The sequence below is a fragment of the Molothrus ater genome, chromosome 16 (assembly GCF_012460135.2).
Source record: "Molothrus ater isolate BHLD 08-10-18 breed brown headed cowbird chromosome 16, BPBGC_Mater_1.1, whole genome shotgun sequence".
Classification (NCBI taxonomy): domain Eukaryota; kingdom Metazoa; phylum Chordata; class Aves; order Passeriformes; family Icteridae; genus Molothrus; species Molothrus ater.
This window is the reverse complement of record NC_050493.2, coordinates 10,584,043-10,599,680: the sequence shown is the minus strand read 5'-3', so window position 1 is coordinate 10,599,680 and position 15,638 is coordinate 10,584,043. Positions and strand designations below refer to the sequence as shown.

The following is a 15,638-nucleotide window of genomic DNA, read 5'->3' as shown; positions in this document are numbered from 1 at the left end:
ATCAGCTATTCTTGTCATCCTCACTCCTACTACTTTTATCTTCTCCAAGGTATACAAATGGTTCTTCTTTTATAACTGCTGAAAAGGGACTTAAAGGCATTTCAGCAGCCAGGAGAATTATTCAATTTGCCACATTTTCTGGGAAAGAGAAGGGTAAAATCATCATTGTTCTATTGCGATAACACTGAGGAACCTTTTTCTTAAGTTGGCAAACCTCTTAACTGATAAAACTGCACCTTCTCAGGAACTGGGAGGAAAACCCAGCCAAGGTTTCTGCTTTCCCTTGAGCACAGAGAAATGCCTGTTATGGTTCCTACTCAATTTGCTTTTCCCCATGCAGGATGAAAGGAGACAGCTGCTCACATCCAAGCCTCTGAAATGCCAAACAGCTTCTGTCCCCAAAGTAATTAGTGGAACTGCACAATTCTATAATGAGAGGGCCTGAGACTTTCAAACCTGGTTAATATTGTATTTTGTGTCTCTGGAGTTTTGTGTTCAGATTTTTTGCTTTTTGTATCTTTCATAGCTCTTTACAAACAGTGCAAATGTTATGCAGTTTTGGACTATGAAAGGGTTCAATGATCTCATGAGTTGGGTCACATCTAACTAGCAGGCTGAGGTCTACTCTAAAAACACCGTGTGCTTTAGCAGTGCCAATCGTTTTTTAAGGATTATTGCTATTAAATTACACCTGGAGCTGCATGGAGACCCCTGGAAAATGTCTTTGACCTTGCAGTAACCTTGTCTAAACAATGCTAATCACTATTATATTCTGTATTAGCATCCCCTATTGCCTACTGCAAAGCTGAGAAACCTCCATGCATTAAAATCGTTACTTCCATAGCTTAGGAACAATCACTGTTTACATTATAAATCACTGCTTACATTATTTTTTAAAATGTTTGAGCATGTTGATTTGAACAGAATGCAGTCAATATCTGCAATGATCATCCTGTGTAAGCTAACTAGGGGCAAACAAATAAATCGTCAGTAAACTACAACCACACAACCCCATCCTGCCTCCCACCTGAAAACTTGAAAACTTCTTTGGGAACATCTAGAGAGACAACACAGAAATCAGTGCAGAGACCCTTGTTCAGCTTGTGAAACTTCCCTTCTCCAGTGGAAAACAGGACCAGAGTGCTGCACATGGGGAGGTGCCTGCTGAAGTGGGAGAAGCACAGCATGACAGAGAATCATAGGATAGATCAATAATGCAATTTTTGGAAACCATGCTTTGGTTTTTGTACTGCAACAAATCTGCAAGGGGAAGCTGATGCTGTTTGTAAACTGCTGGAAGAAGCAGAGAAACAAGCAGCTAGAATGATCAGTGGGAAAACTCACCACAACAAGGAGGTTGAATTGTGTTTCTGTATATAGACATGAGCAGACTTCAGCAGTTGGCCTTGGAACAGCTGGTTTTGAGTCCAAATTACAGGGAAAAACTTGTGTTGGTACCGAGTGCATTGCTCAGTTTGCTGGGAACGCTGCTGCCAGTGCCATGCACAATATGTCATACTTAAAAAGCTTCCATTTCCCAATCACCATTTAAACTTTATATTTTTTAGCAAGCAAAGTCTTAGAAGACTGGTAGTTGCCATAGACACATCAGCAAAGCCTCAAAAGAACAGTCTGGGGGAATGTGACTGTCTTTGAACCAGATCCCAAAGGGAATCAAAGCTGAGGCTGAGCTGACTCAGAGACACACAGAGAGAATCAGCTCTGGTGGCAGGTAGAGCTGGGAGGAGCAGCCCTGATGCCAACACCAGCCTGGATACAAACACCATTATCACATACAAACAAAGATTCAAGCTCAGATAATGATTCATAATGATTCAGTAACTGGGGCACATCTCATGTTGTTTCATGAAATTGAGATGTTTAGATACAAATAGGGCATGGTCCCTTTGAAAGGATCTTCTAGCAGAAGACCATAAGCCCAGCAGGTTTTTTCTCATTAAAAACCTCATCAAGGACAGAAGTCCAAATTTATATCTCTCATACTATCCATGCAGTCATGTTCATCTTGGGAACAAAAAGATTGTTCTGCTGTGAGACATCCATGAGCCACCTTTCACCCCATCATTATATTTATATCCAACACAAAACCCCTTTAGCAAAAGGATACTTTGGGCTTTTGCAACAACTTTCTTCCCATTGCCCAAAGAACATTTTTCTAATTGCCAAAGGTTTGTTTCTGCCCATTCTGTGGATTCAAAGATTTTAATTAGCTGATGAGACATCATGGAAAATGGGGTCCTATGGAACCACTTCAGAGCACAGCGTGAACCTCACTTCTTCAGCTCCCAGGGCCAGGCAAATAATCAAACCTTAGAACTAATTTTAAATGCACCACTAAAACCTCTATTTTGATTTATAATTAGATTAACCAGAACATTAGACAAGTTTGTGGGTACCAAGAGTCACAGCAGATGTGAGACATCACTGCTGTTTCCTCATCCCCTGCTTTGCTCTCCTCCATCCTCACCTGGCTGAGCTCCACAGCTCCAGCTCTCCAGCTCTCCTCAGGGGTGGCATCATTCCTGGCAGGACACCTCCTTCTCAGGCTGGATGCTGCCTCCACAAGGGCCCAAAGGGCTCCTGCCTTTCTGCAGCCAAGATCACCTCCTCTTGCAGGCCCACCGCGCCTCGTGCATCCGACGCCTCTGAGGATTTGGGAGCATTGGTGCCCCAGGTGAGGGGACTGTCCTTCACTGAGCTCCTCCTGCTCCCTCTGCTGAGGGAGCATCTCTCAAAGCATCATTCTCACAACAAAGGGATTTTCCATAAGATCATTGTCTCGATCCTCTTTGTGAATTAAATTAAATTGGGATCACCAAGCACATACTGTCAGCTTTAGCTTCAGGCATCTTCACCTTTGGATCATTTCTAACAGCAAAGGATGTCTCAAAACATGTGGCTGTTAACACCCTTCAAATCACATCAATGGCTAAGGAAAAAACAAATGTAAACCTTCTTCATAGCTGATGCCTCATCTTGCCCCATTTAACAAGGAAGACAGACAAGAATGATAACATTGTTCCTTTTCATATTAATTGGCAGAAATTATCTTTATTAGAAAAATGAATTTTTCATATATTTACAATTTTTACATCATGTTATACTTGGCACATGTGTTCTTCCAAATAGTTATATACATTTCAGTACACACAGACATTCAAGTCCCCCATTCCCTTAATGTTTTTCTACATATTTAACAAAAAAAAAAAAATGAACACAATACAGTTTGTCAGACAACCATAATAATTATATATTTCTCTATCATAAAAAGTTTGAAGCAAACTTTTTTTTTTTTTAAAGATATGTTTCAAAATATTTATACAGTATTAGCACTCAGTCATGCACTGGGTTACAATATGGTCAGGGTGAACTGCAGTGAGACTGGATGTGAACACAGGAGAGAGGAGTGTGACTCCCAGCTCCCCCACGCTGCTCCGGGGCAGCTCCAGCCTCCCCCAGATCTCAGAGGAAGGGGCAGAGGCTGCAGGGGGAGCTGGGTGCTCACGTGTCTGTGCCACACAGCAGCTGAAACTGTGTGTGCTCTAATTCATTTCACTTTGCTAAACCTAGCTAAAAAAACAGGCAGTAATTGGAATGTCAAAACTAGATTTTAAAAGTTCCCTTTTTCCCCAAACCCTTTCTTTTGAAGAATCCATTAGATTGTGAACTTTATAATGAAATTCTGGATTCTCTAAAAAAAATAATTATTTTATGGTTGATTCCACTTCACCACTATTCTTTTATTTCTACTCTAACATCCTGATTTGTTTTCCCAGGTGTTAAGAGCTCTTCAAATCTCTACTATTCTTTGCTAGTAATTGGAAATTTGTGACTTACACTTTGGTTTGAAGTATGACATTTTGAGATTGTTACAGCAAATTGTACTAGGAAATAACAGAAGTGACAGGATTTTTAGTTTACTGTGTATGGAATTGAATGGTTCCAAGATTTCTTGTAGAATTTTTTTTTTGGCATGCAAATTTCTCCTAGTGCAATGTACAGTAGTGCTCCATGTAATCAATACAAACTATTACACCTGGAGTTCCTTTCTCCCATCAAAAAAAGAATATTCTTCCAACTGCACTAGTAACTAGTTTGCTTTGTTAAAAAAATCCTAAGTTAATATTGTGAATTCTCTTTTTCTCGGTTGCATTTCATTTTTCACAGTTCATCTGCAATTAACTTCTAATCAAATTCAAAACAACAATACATTACTTGAAACTATTAATAAATTATTATAGAATCTTTGTCACAACTCTGAATTTCTGTCTTGTCCCTCATTTTCCCCAAAAAACTTTATACATATACATATTTATATATAGCTTAATATATATACACATGTATATGTACAAAAACTGATCAAGACAATACATTAAATTGACATTATTCAAGTAAACAGGTAAAAAATGTTTTTCAAAGTGTAATTTGAGATTTCAAAATATTTCTGGTGGGTTTTGTTTAGCAGCACAGAAATATTAGTGTTTCATCTTAGCCCACAAGTATCCTTAAACAGGATGAAAGGAAGCACAAAATGCCCTTGAGGTTTAGTGTGAATTTAAATCTGATGAATTAAAATCAACATTATTAACTCACAGGTGAAGTGCTAGTGAGACCCTGACATGTATGGATGCAAATTTTGCATAAAATGCAGTGATGGGTTAAGAATCAGGTAGGAGTTTGCCTAACACATTAATGAATTCTGTTTGTGCCTCCTGGTTTTAGCAGGGAAGGCACGAGATCCACTGTGCATGTGGGTGTGAGTGTGAAGACAGAGAGATCAGGCTCTTCATCATTGGTGCAAAATGGATGTTCTGAAATGAGCAAGACTATTCCAAAATATTATACTGATATCAAGTATAAAGTGCTAACAGCTCTTACTAGAATTGCACTGGTTTCCTTCCTAGCTGCACACAATTTAACATGATGCAATTTCCAAACCTTTGCAATATGACATTTTAAAACATGGGGATTTTTAAAATCTGAGCCTGAACTGCACTCAGGATCTGCCCTCCCATCACTCCCTCCAACACCCCATTTAAGTCAAGAGGTGTTTTGTCCACATTTGGTACCCAAATCTAGACCAGGTAATAATAGGCTGAGCAAAAATTTTCTTGAAACCAAGTTCTGCTCCAAAACATACTTGCAATGAGCAGTAAATAAAATCTGACCCTACAGAATTTATTGTTTCTTGGTTAAGGTGGAAAATTTGGTAATTATACAACTTTCTCTTTCAAAAACAGCTCAGTAATTACTTCCAACAAATTATTCCAAGGTTTTTTTTTTAAGTTTTAGTTAGAGCAGTATAAATTTAGAAAGAAGCCAAATACCACACCCATTCCTCAGGGGAAATCTCCACATCACCAGTACTATCAAGAACAAAAGCCTGTGCATGGAGAGATGTGATTATGCCTTACTCACCACTGCTAAATCCTGCCTGGCATGCAAAACCCATTTTGGAGCGTGCCCAGTCTGCATGGGAGAACACACTGATGCACACACCAGCTCCTCTTCCCTGGGGATTTTGTTCTGGAGGATCCTTCCTCAGCTGCCTAAAGTAACAATGATCAGATGTGGATCACATGAGCTAACACCGAGTTTAAGGTCAGTCTGAGTTTAAGGTCAGTCACCAGGCCAATACAGCCTCTCTGGCCAAGTTTTTTAAACCATCATGAAAAGCCATCCTTTTCCTTGGTTTGGTTATTACAGCAAGCATCAATTCCAGCTCTTTTGGACAGCAACTCTCTGAATGTGTCCTAGCACAGAGCAATCCTGACCCAAACCAGTCCTTTAGCCCCTTCTGTACCCAGTATCAAACACTACAATAAAAGCTGCTAGAGGATTTCTAGATGTGGGAGGTTTGGAAAGGAGAAAACCACTTAAAATAAAGCACTGCTGAAATGTGTCCCACAGCTCTGGGAGATTACTCACGCATGACTGGTTGGAAGGTGTATGCACGCACGCCTGTGTATACTGTATATATATTTAGGTTAACAAGTTTAAACTATTAATAAACAGCATCTTATGGTATTTGGTAATTAAAATATCAGGCTTGTGTCATTCAAAATAGTGCAACCTACATAGCAATATACAGGAAAATTACACACATTGTTCCTATTACCATTTATATGCTTGTGCATATCAAGATAACAGGATACCCTTTTCCATAGGATTAACCATTTGCATATTTAATTGTATTCTTTGGCCCATTTTCCTGTGAAACCTCATATGAAAACATAAAGACTTTGGCTTTAAAAGAAAAAGGAAACTCCCGCTTTTTCAGTTACTTTCAGAAACTTAAGTAGAATTCAAATTACTTTAGTTAAAAATTATCATCTCCTCCAGAAACTGCAGACCCCTGTCACAGACCACCCCCCCAAGCAGTGTGGCTAACTGTGAGCCTCCAATTTCTTTATATTTTCACTTTTGAAGATCATTTACACTTGCATTGTTGCACAGCACATCCTCCAAAAGTGTCCTGGACTCCTCTAATCTGGTCCCAGCTGGGAACAAGGAAGGTCCCCGTCCCCAGGAGCGCAGAAAGGCAGAGCAGCCTCACCAGGGCCTTCCACTGCATCACTGAGTCCAAGTTCAGGGTTTGCAATGTGAGACAGAAGCCAAAATACATTCCCAAAAAGGTTTTTGCCATTAAATACCATTATTCAACGGGCTCAGGAAAAAAATTATCAGACAAAAGAATGCTGTAGTAATGAAGTAACACAAATCTCTTCAAAGCAGTTATTCTTATGTACTGCAATGCACAAAACAAATTTAAAAATGTAATCTCATAATGCATTTGCTGAGAAAAACATATCATTTCTTCTAATAGTACCAGAAATGCAAAACAAGACATTCTCCATTAAAATTTCATGTCACTGTAAATATTACCATTTTCCCACATTAAAGCTTAGTACCATTTCTGAGAAGTGAGGAAACTTTCACCAATTCCCAGAAGCAAAGTATCATCTCACTTGGAACTTTACAGTGCACTGAATAAGTATCACAATATTTATTGGTATTTATTTTCACAGTTTTCTAACGTGCACAGAAATATAATTTTTGAAATATCTTAGTGAAAACAAATACTAATACAAAAGGGAAAGGACAAAACATCTAATAGTATAACTGCTTATCACCACTACTTTTTAAGAGTTGGAGAGTTGAACCCATCTCTCTTTTAAATATGTAATACTATATTTAGTGTGGTTATCTATTAATAAAGGTATTGCATGACAATGTTACAGCATGGCTATATTCTCTACTAATTTAGCCTTGTTTCCAATACAGGTAAAGAATTAAGCAAAAGGAGTAAAAATTGTCATTTAAGCGCAAAACAACAAAAACCTGGTAAATAGTGAGGTAACTTATTTTTACTTATATTATTTCTGGTTCTTAAATTATAGATATGACAAAATCATCACAAAATCAGCAGTGGATTCTTACAGCTGTTAGAATGGCAGAAACTTTTTTAAAAAAGAACAGGTTAAACCATGGCAGATACATTCTGCAGCATGGAACAAAAAAGCTGATGATCCCACGAGGAGAACCAAGTGCATTTTCACTGCATTGCAGGGTGATGCACACCTGCATTCCTGGCTTCCAAAGCCACAGGACTTTGGAAGAGCACGTATTTTTAGAGCGCATACTCTGTACACAGGTCGAGAGAAGCAGGGGGAAAAAAAAGTTAAAGCTTGAGTGAGGGAAATAAACGAAGAGCTTATTTACAGAGAGTGCAGGAACCCTCCCCAGCAGAGCAGGGAGAAGCAGGGCAGGATTGCAGCTCCCCTTGAGAGCACAAGCAGCCACCTCCCCTCTGACAGACACGGGAATGGGGCGAGCATGGGGGCAGCTCCACAAGGACAGCTGAGGAACTGGACAGGAGCTTCACACCAGGGACAGGATGGGCACATCAGACAGACACTCTGCATGACCAGAAACATGGAAGAGACAGCACAGTCCTGAGGCTACTCCCATTTAACCACAGCTTCACAGGTGACTCCAGCCACAGCACGTCGAGCCTTTCTTCCATCACACCATGTTCCTGTCTGTGCTTATACCCACATCACAAGGAAATACACAGCTGTGATTAAACTGAGCTCCCTCAAATGCTGACATGTTGCCAATACATTTAAATAAGACAGTACAGGTGAGTTTGGGCAGGGAAATGGCTCATATCATAAGTCACACTTTGAAAGGCCTTTATGTTCTTTCAGAAGTTCCTTCAGTACTGCTAAGTTTGGAAGGCTCAGCTCTCAGTAAAAAGGAAGTTTAGATTAACAAAAACAAAAATCATTTCTGAGAAAGTAATTTAAGTCTATCCCTGGAGAACTGTTTTCATGTTGCAAACCAGACTGTCCTAATCAGGAATGGTATCTGCTTTAAAAGGACTTTTGAACTAAGATAGGACCAGAGCTGGGAAAGAAGGGAATGTATGACACTCATCTTGAAAGAAGCACAGAATGTGATGATTAACACTTGACACAATCTAGCCAAGCCACAGGATAGTTATTCTTTTATATTAAGTAGGAGAGGATTTCTCCATAAAAGTTCTGTTTTCACTAGGCTTTATATATCAAACATCTTAAATGCAATGTAAAATAACAAAAAAAGTTTCACCTAGAGAATTCTTCCTAAATCCAGGCAGATTCTCAGACCCTTAGATTTGTGAAACAGTTTCTGTTCTACTTTGATAAACCCAGCAAGGGAGGGAACAGTACCAAAATCTTCCCCATCCCTAAGGTGCACATGCTACACTGCAGAAATATGAAGGTATAAACTTTTTACACAAGGATTAGATTCTGACACTTTTCTCCCTTGCTGGGTAGTCACATGGTATAAAGCAAATTATTACCCCAACTATGCAGGGGGTATTGCAAACCCCAACAAAAATCCTATTTTCATGAGCACAGGAACCTATAACACCTCCAAGGCTGAACCTGGTACTCACTGGCAGATTTTTGAGGCTGGGGGTAAATAGACCATTGCTTTTCTAAGCCCACCTAACTGAGCTATCTGAGTTAGGAGCCTATGCTTTCTAAAAAGTCAACAGAGAGAGGTAATACATTTCTGGACACATCCCCCACATATCTGCTCCAGAGCCTTCAGTCCTCTGAACTTCCATCCACAGGGAACCTGCTTTCTCTTGCTTTCTCTCTCTCTCTCTCCCCACTGGTAACAGAGCTTAGCCTTCCAGCACAGAAACCCAAAACTACTCTCACAGCTCTAGCCTTTGCTTCCCTTAAAACTCTATAAAAATATTTGCTTTCATCAGGAAAAAAAAAAAAAAACCAACAACCACACCTGATTTCTCTTGTGAGCCTTATTTCACCTCTCAAGTGTTCCTGAAAGACCATAAAGAGACATGTATTTATGAGATGCTGCCAAAACACAGTGAGCTGGTGGTGATTTCATTTCTGTTTGTCCACAGCACTCTTTTTTTCCTAACCAAGCTTCTTAGATAGCAGAGTAATGAATTCTGAGCAAAAGCTGCAAAAACATTAAATTAAATTTTCCAAAAATGCAAAATCTCTTAATTTTCCTTAATTTTATCTTATATATTAAAATATCTTATTTCCATGCTTTTAAATTAGTGAGTGGCTACACTGTTCTAAGAAACACAAGCAGAACACAAAATCTATTTGAGAGAAAAAAGGAAAATTTACTGTGGTGAAAAGGGAAAGACAAAAACATGAAGAAATTCTACAATATCTTTAAAAGAGGGAAAAAAGCAAGAGGCAGGTATGTCTACATATCTGGTTTTACCTCCATGTACCTACTGCATTCCTCAGCAATTCAATATCCTGCCTCCACAAAAGGTGTCGTCCAGGAGCAGTGTAACACTACAGGACATGCTACCAAGAATGGCCCATATCATTTACAGCCTGATTCAGTTCCAGCTGGAGTCACAGGAAATCGTGGTGATAGGAATGACCAACAAACTGCTAGAGCTGTAATCAGGAAAATGTAACAAGTCACCAGCACCATCCAGAAAGGTACAGAAAGGATGGCCACTTATGCAGGAAGATTCTTTTCTCCTCTTCAAGTATAGCAGCAGCTAGAGTGAGAGAGAGGGAAATACAGAAAGTCTTGATCTCGGTTTAATTGAAAGTCAGTGCAAATATATCAACAAAGCTCAGGCAAAATTCAGAATTCCACGCGCTCTAGGCTGAGCCTCACAAGCTGTGGCTTGTGGCTCTGTTGAAGATTTTTCTTCAACTTCTCAGCTGCTTCTTCTTTACACGAGCACATCTGCAAGCACACCGGTACTGCCCTCAGCCCTGCCTCAGATCTCCTTCCCCCTTCATCGGCTCGGATTTATGCCAAGATCACAACAACAAAAGCATGCAGACTCTGACTCCCTCTACTTTCAGTATCTGGTGGGGTTTTTTCCCTCTTTAAGGCAGCATCTTATATTTCCATGTGAACAACTGCTGTGCAACATTATCAAGTCTTCCCTCAGCCTCGTTATTTTGGTTTAGGGCAGGTGGTTGTATTGCATATTGCAGATAATAATAAGAAATCTCTACAGTCACCAGAAATCTGCTCAAATCAGAAAAAGCAAACACTGCAATATATTTTGTTGTAGCTAATTTGCTTGTACATTTCACAGAAAGATAAATCCACCTGGGTTGAGGATGTTTACAACTGAATCTCAAGAGAGAAAATGTAAATGGGAATTTTTCTTTCCCACAGCTTCCCATACAGTACTCGTATAAATATTGAATATAATGTGTGTCTGGTTAGATAGAGATGATGATACAAAAGACTTGGAGCAATCAACAAATACTTGAGAGCTTAATGATGATGTGAAAGACATGAGCCACCACTGAGTTTTATGATTTACTGGGTAAAATGCTCAGCAACTTCCATGGCAGGATTTGGCACGACATCAGCAAATTCCATATCTGCTGAAACACACTAGATAGTTCAAAACACTTTGGATTTTGGTTAATATACTATGATTTGGACTGGATATTAAAATTTGGCTGAAATATTTTTATTATAGTCATTACAACATTATGCCTTCAGTGCATTTGCCTTCCTGTAGACATAAGAACAAAGCATAATTGTGTCTTTGGGAAAAGGTTTGGGTTCATGACAAGTAGTGTTCATCCCACAGACATCCTAACCCCGCTTAGCTCACACAATTCTTCCTAAGAAATCTCTCTAAGGCCAGGTAAGGAACTTCTGTTCATAAAAACTCCCTCCAGTGAGGAATCAGAAAGCATCCCATGTGAATCAGGGCCAATAATTATAACCAAATGTTGAATAAAAAATACCCAAAACATATTTTTACCCAAACAGCATAGAGATACCCATAGATATGCTTTCTGATCATACTTATAATAAAGTATACTGAGATTATTGGAAGCTGGAAAGAGACTTGGAAGCCCAAAGCTCATTACATTTCATTCCTTAAAAAATATCATCCTTCACCATCATGGTGAAGGTACAAATGCCTTTGCAAATACCAAGAACTCATTCTGGACTTTGATAGCCAAAGTCAGTTTAAATCTGTACAATTTTTAAAAAAGCTGTAAACAAAATTCAAGAAACTTTATTTTTACTATCCCTACACATCTCCCATTTATATTATCTCTCATTTGCAACTCTGCTCTGCAGTATGCTATTCTAAATTAAACACCTTGCATACTGCACCTCTGGCATGCAGATGCTTCAATTACAGCTGACAGGCACGATTCTGCTGAAAAGAGTTTCAGTTTAGAGAAAAGTTAGGATAATATTCACATATTCCAATTCACAGTGGTAATGGTTTCCCTGCTCACCGTTCTTCAGTGAAATGGAGGGAATAATGCTTGAATAATCTAAATTTCCTCTACACAAAAATCCTAAAGCAATTCTCAGAGTAGCAGTAAAATGGGAGAGCACCACCTTTGGAACACTTTCAGTAGTTAAATGTATTAATAATTATATTTACTTCTTTAGTTGAAATAAAATTTGCAGCTGTACACTCTTCTCCTGAAAGGCTTCCTCTCTTCCCTTTCATGCTCCCTCATGGTTAAAATCTAGTGGCTTTTTTTTATTCCAGTGAGGGTATGGAGGGGTGTGTAGCAGACATTTTATTTGTGAAATAATCTGATTGACACCTACAGAAGGAAAAGTCATATAACAATGCATCGCTGTTATGTGAATACCTTTGTGTATCAGTAAGTGATAATAAAGATACTGTTTCTTAGTTACATGTGCATATATTCACTTTATACAACAGACTTGATTGGAGAGGTTTGAAAAACGGTCTGATGTTCAACAAATATGCACAATATTGTGGAAGGAAGAAGTCCTTTCAAAGGTATTAATCCTTCTCTGTCTATGGAAATAAATGGTACCACACTCCTCACTGACCACACTAAACTTATGGCTGTCGGTGTTTGATACTGTATTAACAGCTTTAGTACTATTAATATACAATTAATTAGTTGTCACTAATACACTATGAACAAAGAACTACAGTGGGTTGGGTTTTGGTTTGGGAAGTGAAAGAATAAAAGAAATACTATACAGCCCTGAGTAATCACCAGTAAGGGGCAAATGCAAACTTACGTACACATTAGGCCTCAAGGTTACTAATAAAGTCCACAGCTCCATAGTAAGTGCCATATAGTGATATCTAAAAATATATACTCTGGATTAGGCAGCTGTGAAATTTCTGACAAGATTACTGCAAACTTTTCAATGAACTTACTTTGTAATGGTAAGTGCATGTGCAATATAAGAAAAGCATTTGTACATGAACATTAACCAATATCCATGGGGCTTCCTTTTGGTACACAGCAGTTCACATGTTTGGGGTTACTGCCTTCCCATCTACTGTCTGTCAGTCTAGAAGGAACATCCTAATTTTGTGCTAACACACTGTATTTCATTTATTAAGGTCCTGGGGTTTGGGGTTTTTTTTAATTATTATTTGGCTTTGAAAATGATTATGAAGCTAAAATATATTTTTGGAAGTCTTAGCTTTCTGTTCTCTTTTACTTTTGAATCTGTGCAAATGCATCCCTATTTCTTGTTGTCTGTGTCATACTACATGCATACCATATTGCTTATCCAGCACTAGAAAATCATTAAACATTTCTAAGGACAAAAGTACATTGAATGATACTTAGCAACATAAATTAGAATAACCGAAATAGTAAAATAATTAGGTACAAAACAGCATAGTTGCCAACATATATTGGGGCTATTTCAGTACAACTTGCCATTTATATATAAAGCACACATAAATGGCTATTTTTTATCCTTTTTAACAAGACATATTTTAAAAGGATAGATCAGAGCATACCAGTTTACCTATTCATGTACAAAAGTACATTGGGAAAGGGAGAGGTTTACGTATCATTTACCAGAGCAGGATACTGTTAAAGGAAAATTCTCCCTCTAAGATGGTGGCAACTATTCCTTCCCTATAGATAAAGTGTTCATGGAAAATTTAAACATCTGATTCAATGCTAGGCCTTTTCTTATACACACGTGTATTGCTACAGGAATTTAAAACCCTTGGAGTTGAGTACAAGCTATTCCTATTTGCAACGTAAGGCAAAACATGCTCTGAAATGTACATGTCATTATGGATCCGACCATCCCTGGAAGAGTATGATGCTGTAGACTGTATGGATGACCTTAAATAATTATCATTTCTTCCTCTTGTTGGCAATGAATGTTTATAAAGATCAGCTGGACTTCGCCTAAGAGATAAATGCTGGTCATCACGATAGGAGTGCAGGAAGGGGTTATCATCCGAGTGAACAGCGTACAGGGACTTGCTCCTCTTACTGTCCTCCAGAGCATGGGTTAAAAGTGAGGCCTTGTTGCTCAACAGTTTGCTTGAGGGAACACTAAACATGCTTGCATATGGACTACTTTGAAGAAATTTCTCTCTTTCTTTCAAGCTTATACTGCGAGAAGGTCTTCCAATATCAATTTCCCTGGATTTATCAGCGATATTATCAAAAGAGTGTTGCCTGCTAATCCTCAGTTTATTCTTTTTATGATATTGCAGAGCACTACTTTGTGACCAAGTACGCTCATATATTTCTTCAGGAAGTGATAAGTTCGTTGTATCCTGCAGCATCTGATCTTCCTCAATGTCATAGAGGTTCCCCATCCGCAAGCATGCGTCACATTTATAGGGAGATCTGGTCGAGTAGTGCCCCGCGTAGGTGGGCATGTTGGAGAGACAGCTCCTGCAGTGTGTGGAATTCTGCCTGAACCTATCGTTCATGTCACCTAGGGAAGTATTTTTTTCTTTGAGAGTGTAGTGCTTTCCAAAGAGTTTATACTGGTCATTATTTGGAAGACTGTCTTCATTATGTGATGGAGTCCTGTTGGCGTGTTCGGCTTTCCTGTAGTTGTCGTTGTGATCTTGGTAAACCTCGGGAAGCTCTACAGGTTCTGGAAGGACAATGTTTTCAATGTACTGAGGTGTGTCCAAGCGGAATCCTGGCTCCTTGTCAGCATCAATCGTGTAGATTTTATCCCGTGGAGAGCCCTGTTTGGTTTTCAGATATGTCAGTTCCACATCACTAGTGTCTTTTGGGTATTTTGATGCTACTGTCCTTTTTTTAAAATTGTCCTTGGTTTTGTGGTGCTTGTTGTTGTTTTCAGCTTCCATGTGGCAAGTAGCTCTGCTTGATGTCTCTGAGACATCTGAATGGACAATCTCTTCAGGAAGGAATCTTTGGCTTTTCAGTGAAAGCTGCCTGTTTTCCTCAGACCCATTTTCTCTCTGGGAACCTTGGCCCTGACGTACAGAATCTTGGCGTAAAGATTCAACAGATTTCATCCAAAGCTGCCTGGGCCGGGAGTTCACTTTTGCTTCTGTTGTTACTGCAACCTCTACTGTATTTGGATTGGATTCATTCAGTGTGAGAGGATGCTGCCCTTGGAAAACATAATTGTTCAGATTGTCCTTGTGTCGATTGCCAGGAAGTGTCTGCAGTTCACTTATGTTGTCACCAAAAAAGTTGTCCTTTGTCTGAAAGGATCTGTTATCAGAAAATACCAAGTTTCCCTTATCCATGACCATGTCCATAATCAAAGAACCCCTCTGAATAAAATCAGCTGTTCTTTTGGGGGAGTCAATTCTTGAAGGGTTGATATTGGTCATGTTTTTCGCTGTTCGCAGCAGTTTTAACATGTTGGTTTGTGAATTGGTCAAAGAAAAGTCAGGAGACTTCTTCTTCTCTTCAATGTGTACTCCATGAATGCAACTGTAAATACCCTGTAATAAAAGACAAATTAAATCACTAGGTATAACTTTTTACAACTTCTATTTTAGTTTTAATTAGCAATAAAGAAAAATTAAACATTTCTTATCTCATTACTGGAAAGATTAAAAGTACATTTCCAACTTTTTATCATTTCCTTGCATTGAAATGGAGGAATATTTTCTGCTATATCTATTAGAACTACAAAGGAGAAAAACTGCCAGTATTTCACAAACCAGTGGTCTGTCTTGGCCTCCCCAGCTTATTCCACAATACAAGATTAGAAGGTACCCCAAAGGCTTCCCTAATCTTGTCACAAAATGAAATTAATCTTCAGTAATAGTTACTTTCTTATTTTAAACCAGTGATTCAGTTTCCCCTCTAAACAAGCCTGTA

General features: G+C 38.8%; 1 protein-coding gene across 3 annotated transcripts in view; it reads right to left on the bottom strand.

The window, feature by feature from the left end:
* Positions 1 to 3,044: 3,044 nt before the first annotated feature.
* GRIN2A (glutamate ionotropic receptor NMDA type subunit 2A) overlaps positions 3,045 to 15,638 on the bottom strand; it is a 156,999-nt gene continuing 144,405 nt past the window's right edge. Inside the window, exons 14-15 of one of the 3 annotated variants that reach the window (XM_036392354.2) lie at positions 13,596 to 15,256; positions 3,045 to 10,072 (exon numbers count right to left, since the gene is read on the bottom strand). In XM_036392354.2, the coding sequence (XP_036248247.1) occupies positions 10,057 to 10,072; positions 13,596 to 15,256 (1,677 nt within the window). In that variant the 3' untranslated portion in view covers positions 3,045 to 10,056. Of the gene's footprint in view, positions 15,257 to 15,638 lie in introns of all 3 variants that reach the window. The other 2 variants (XM_036392355.2, XM_036392353.2) reach the window with 2 other exon arrangements.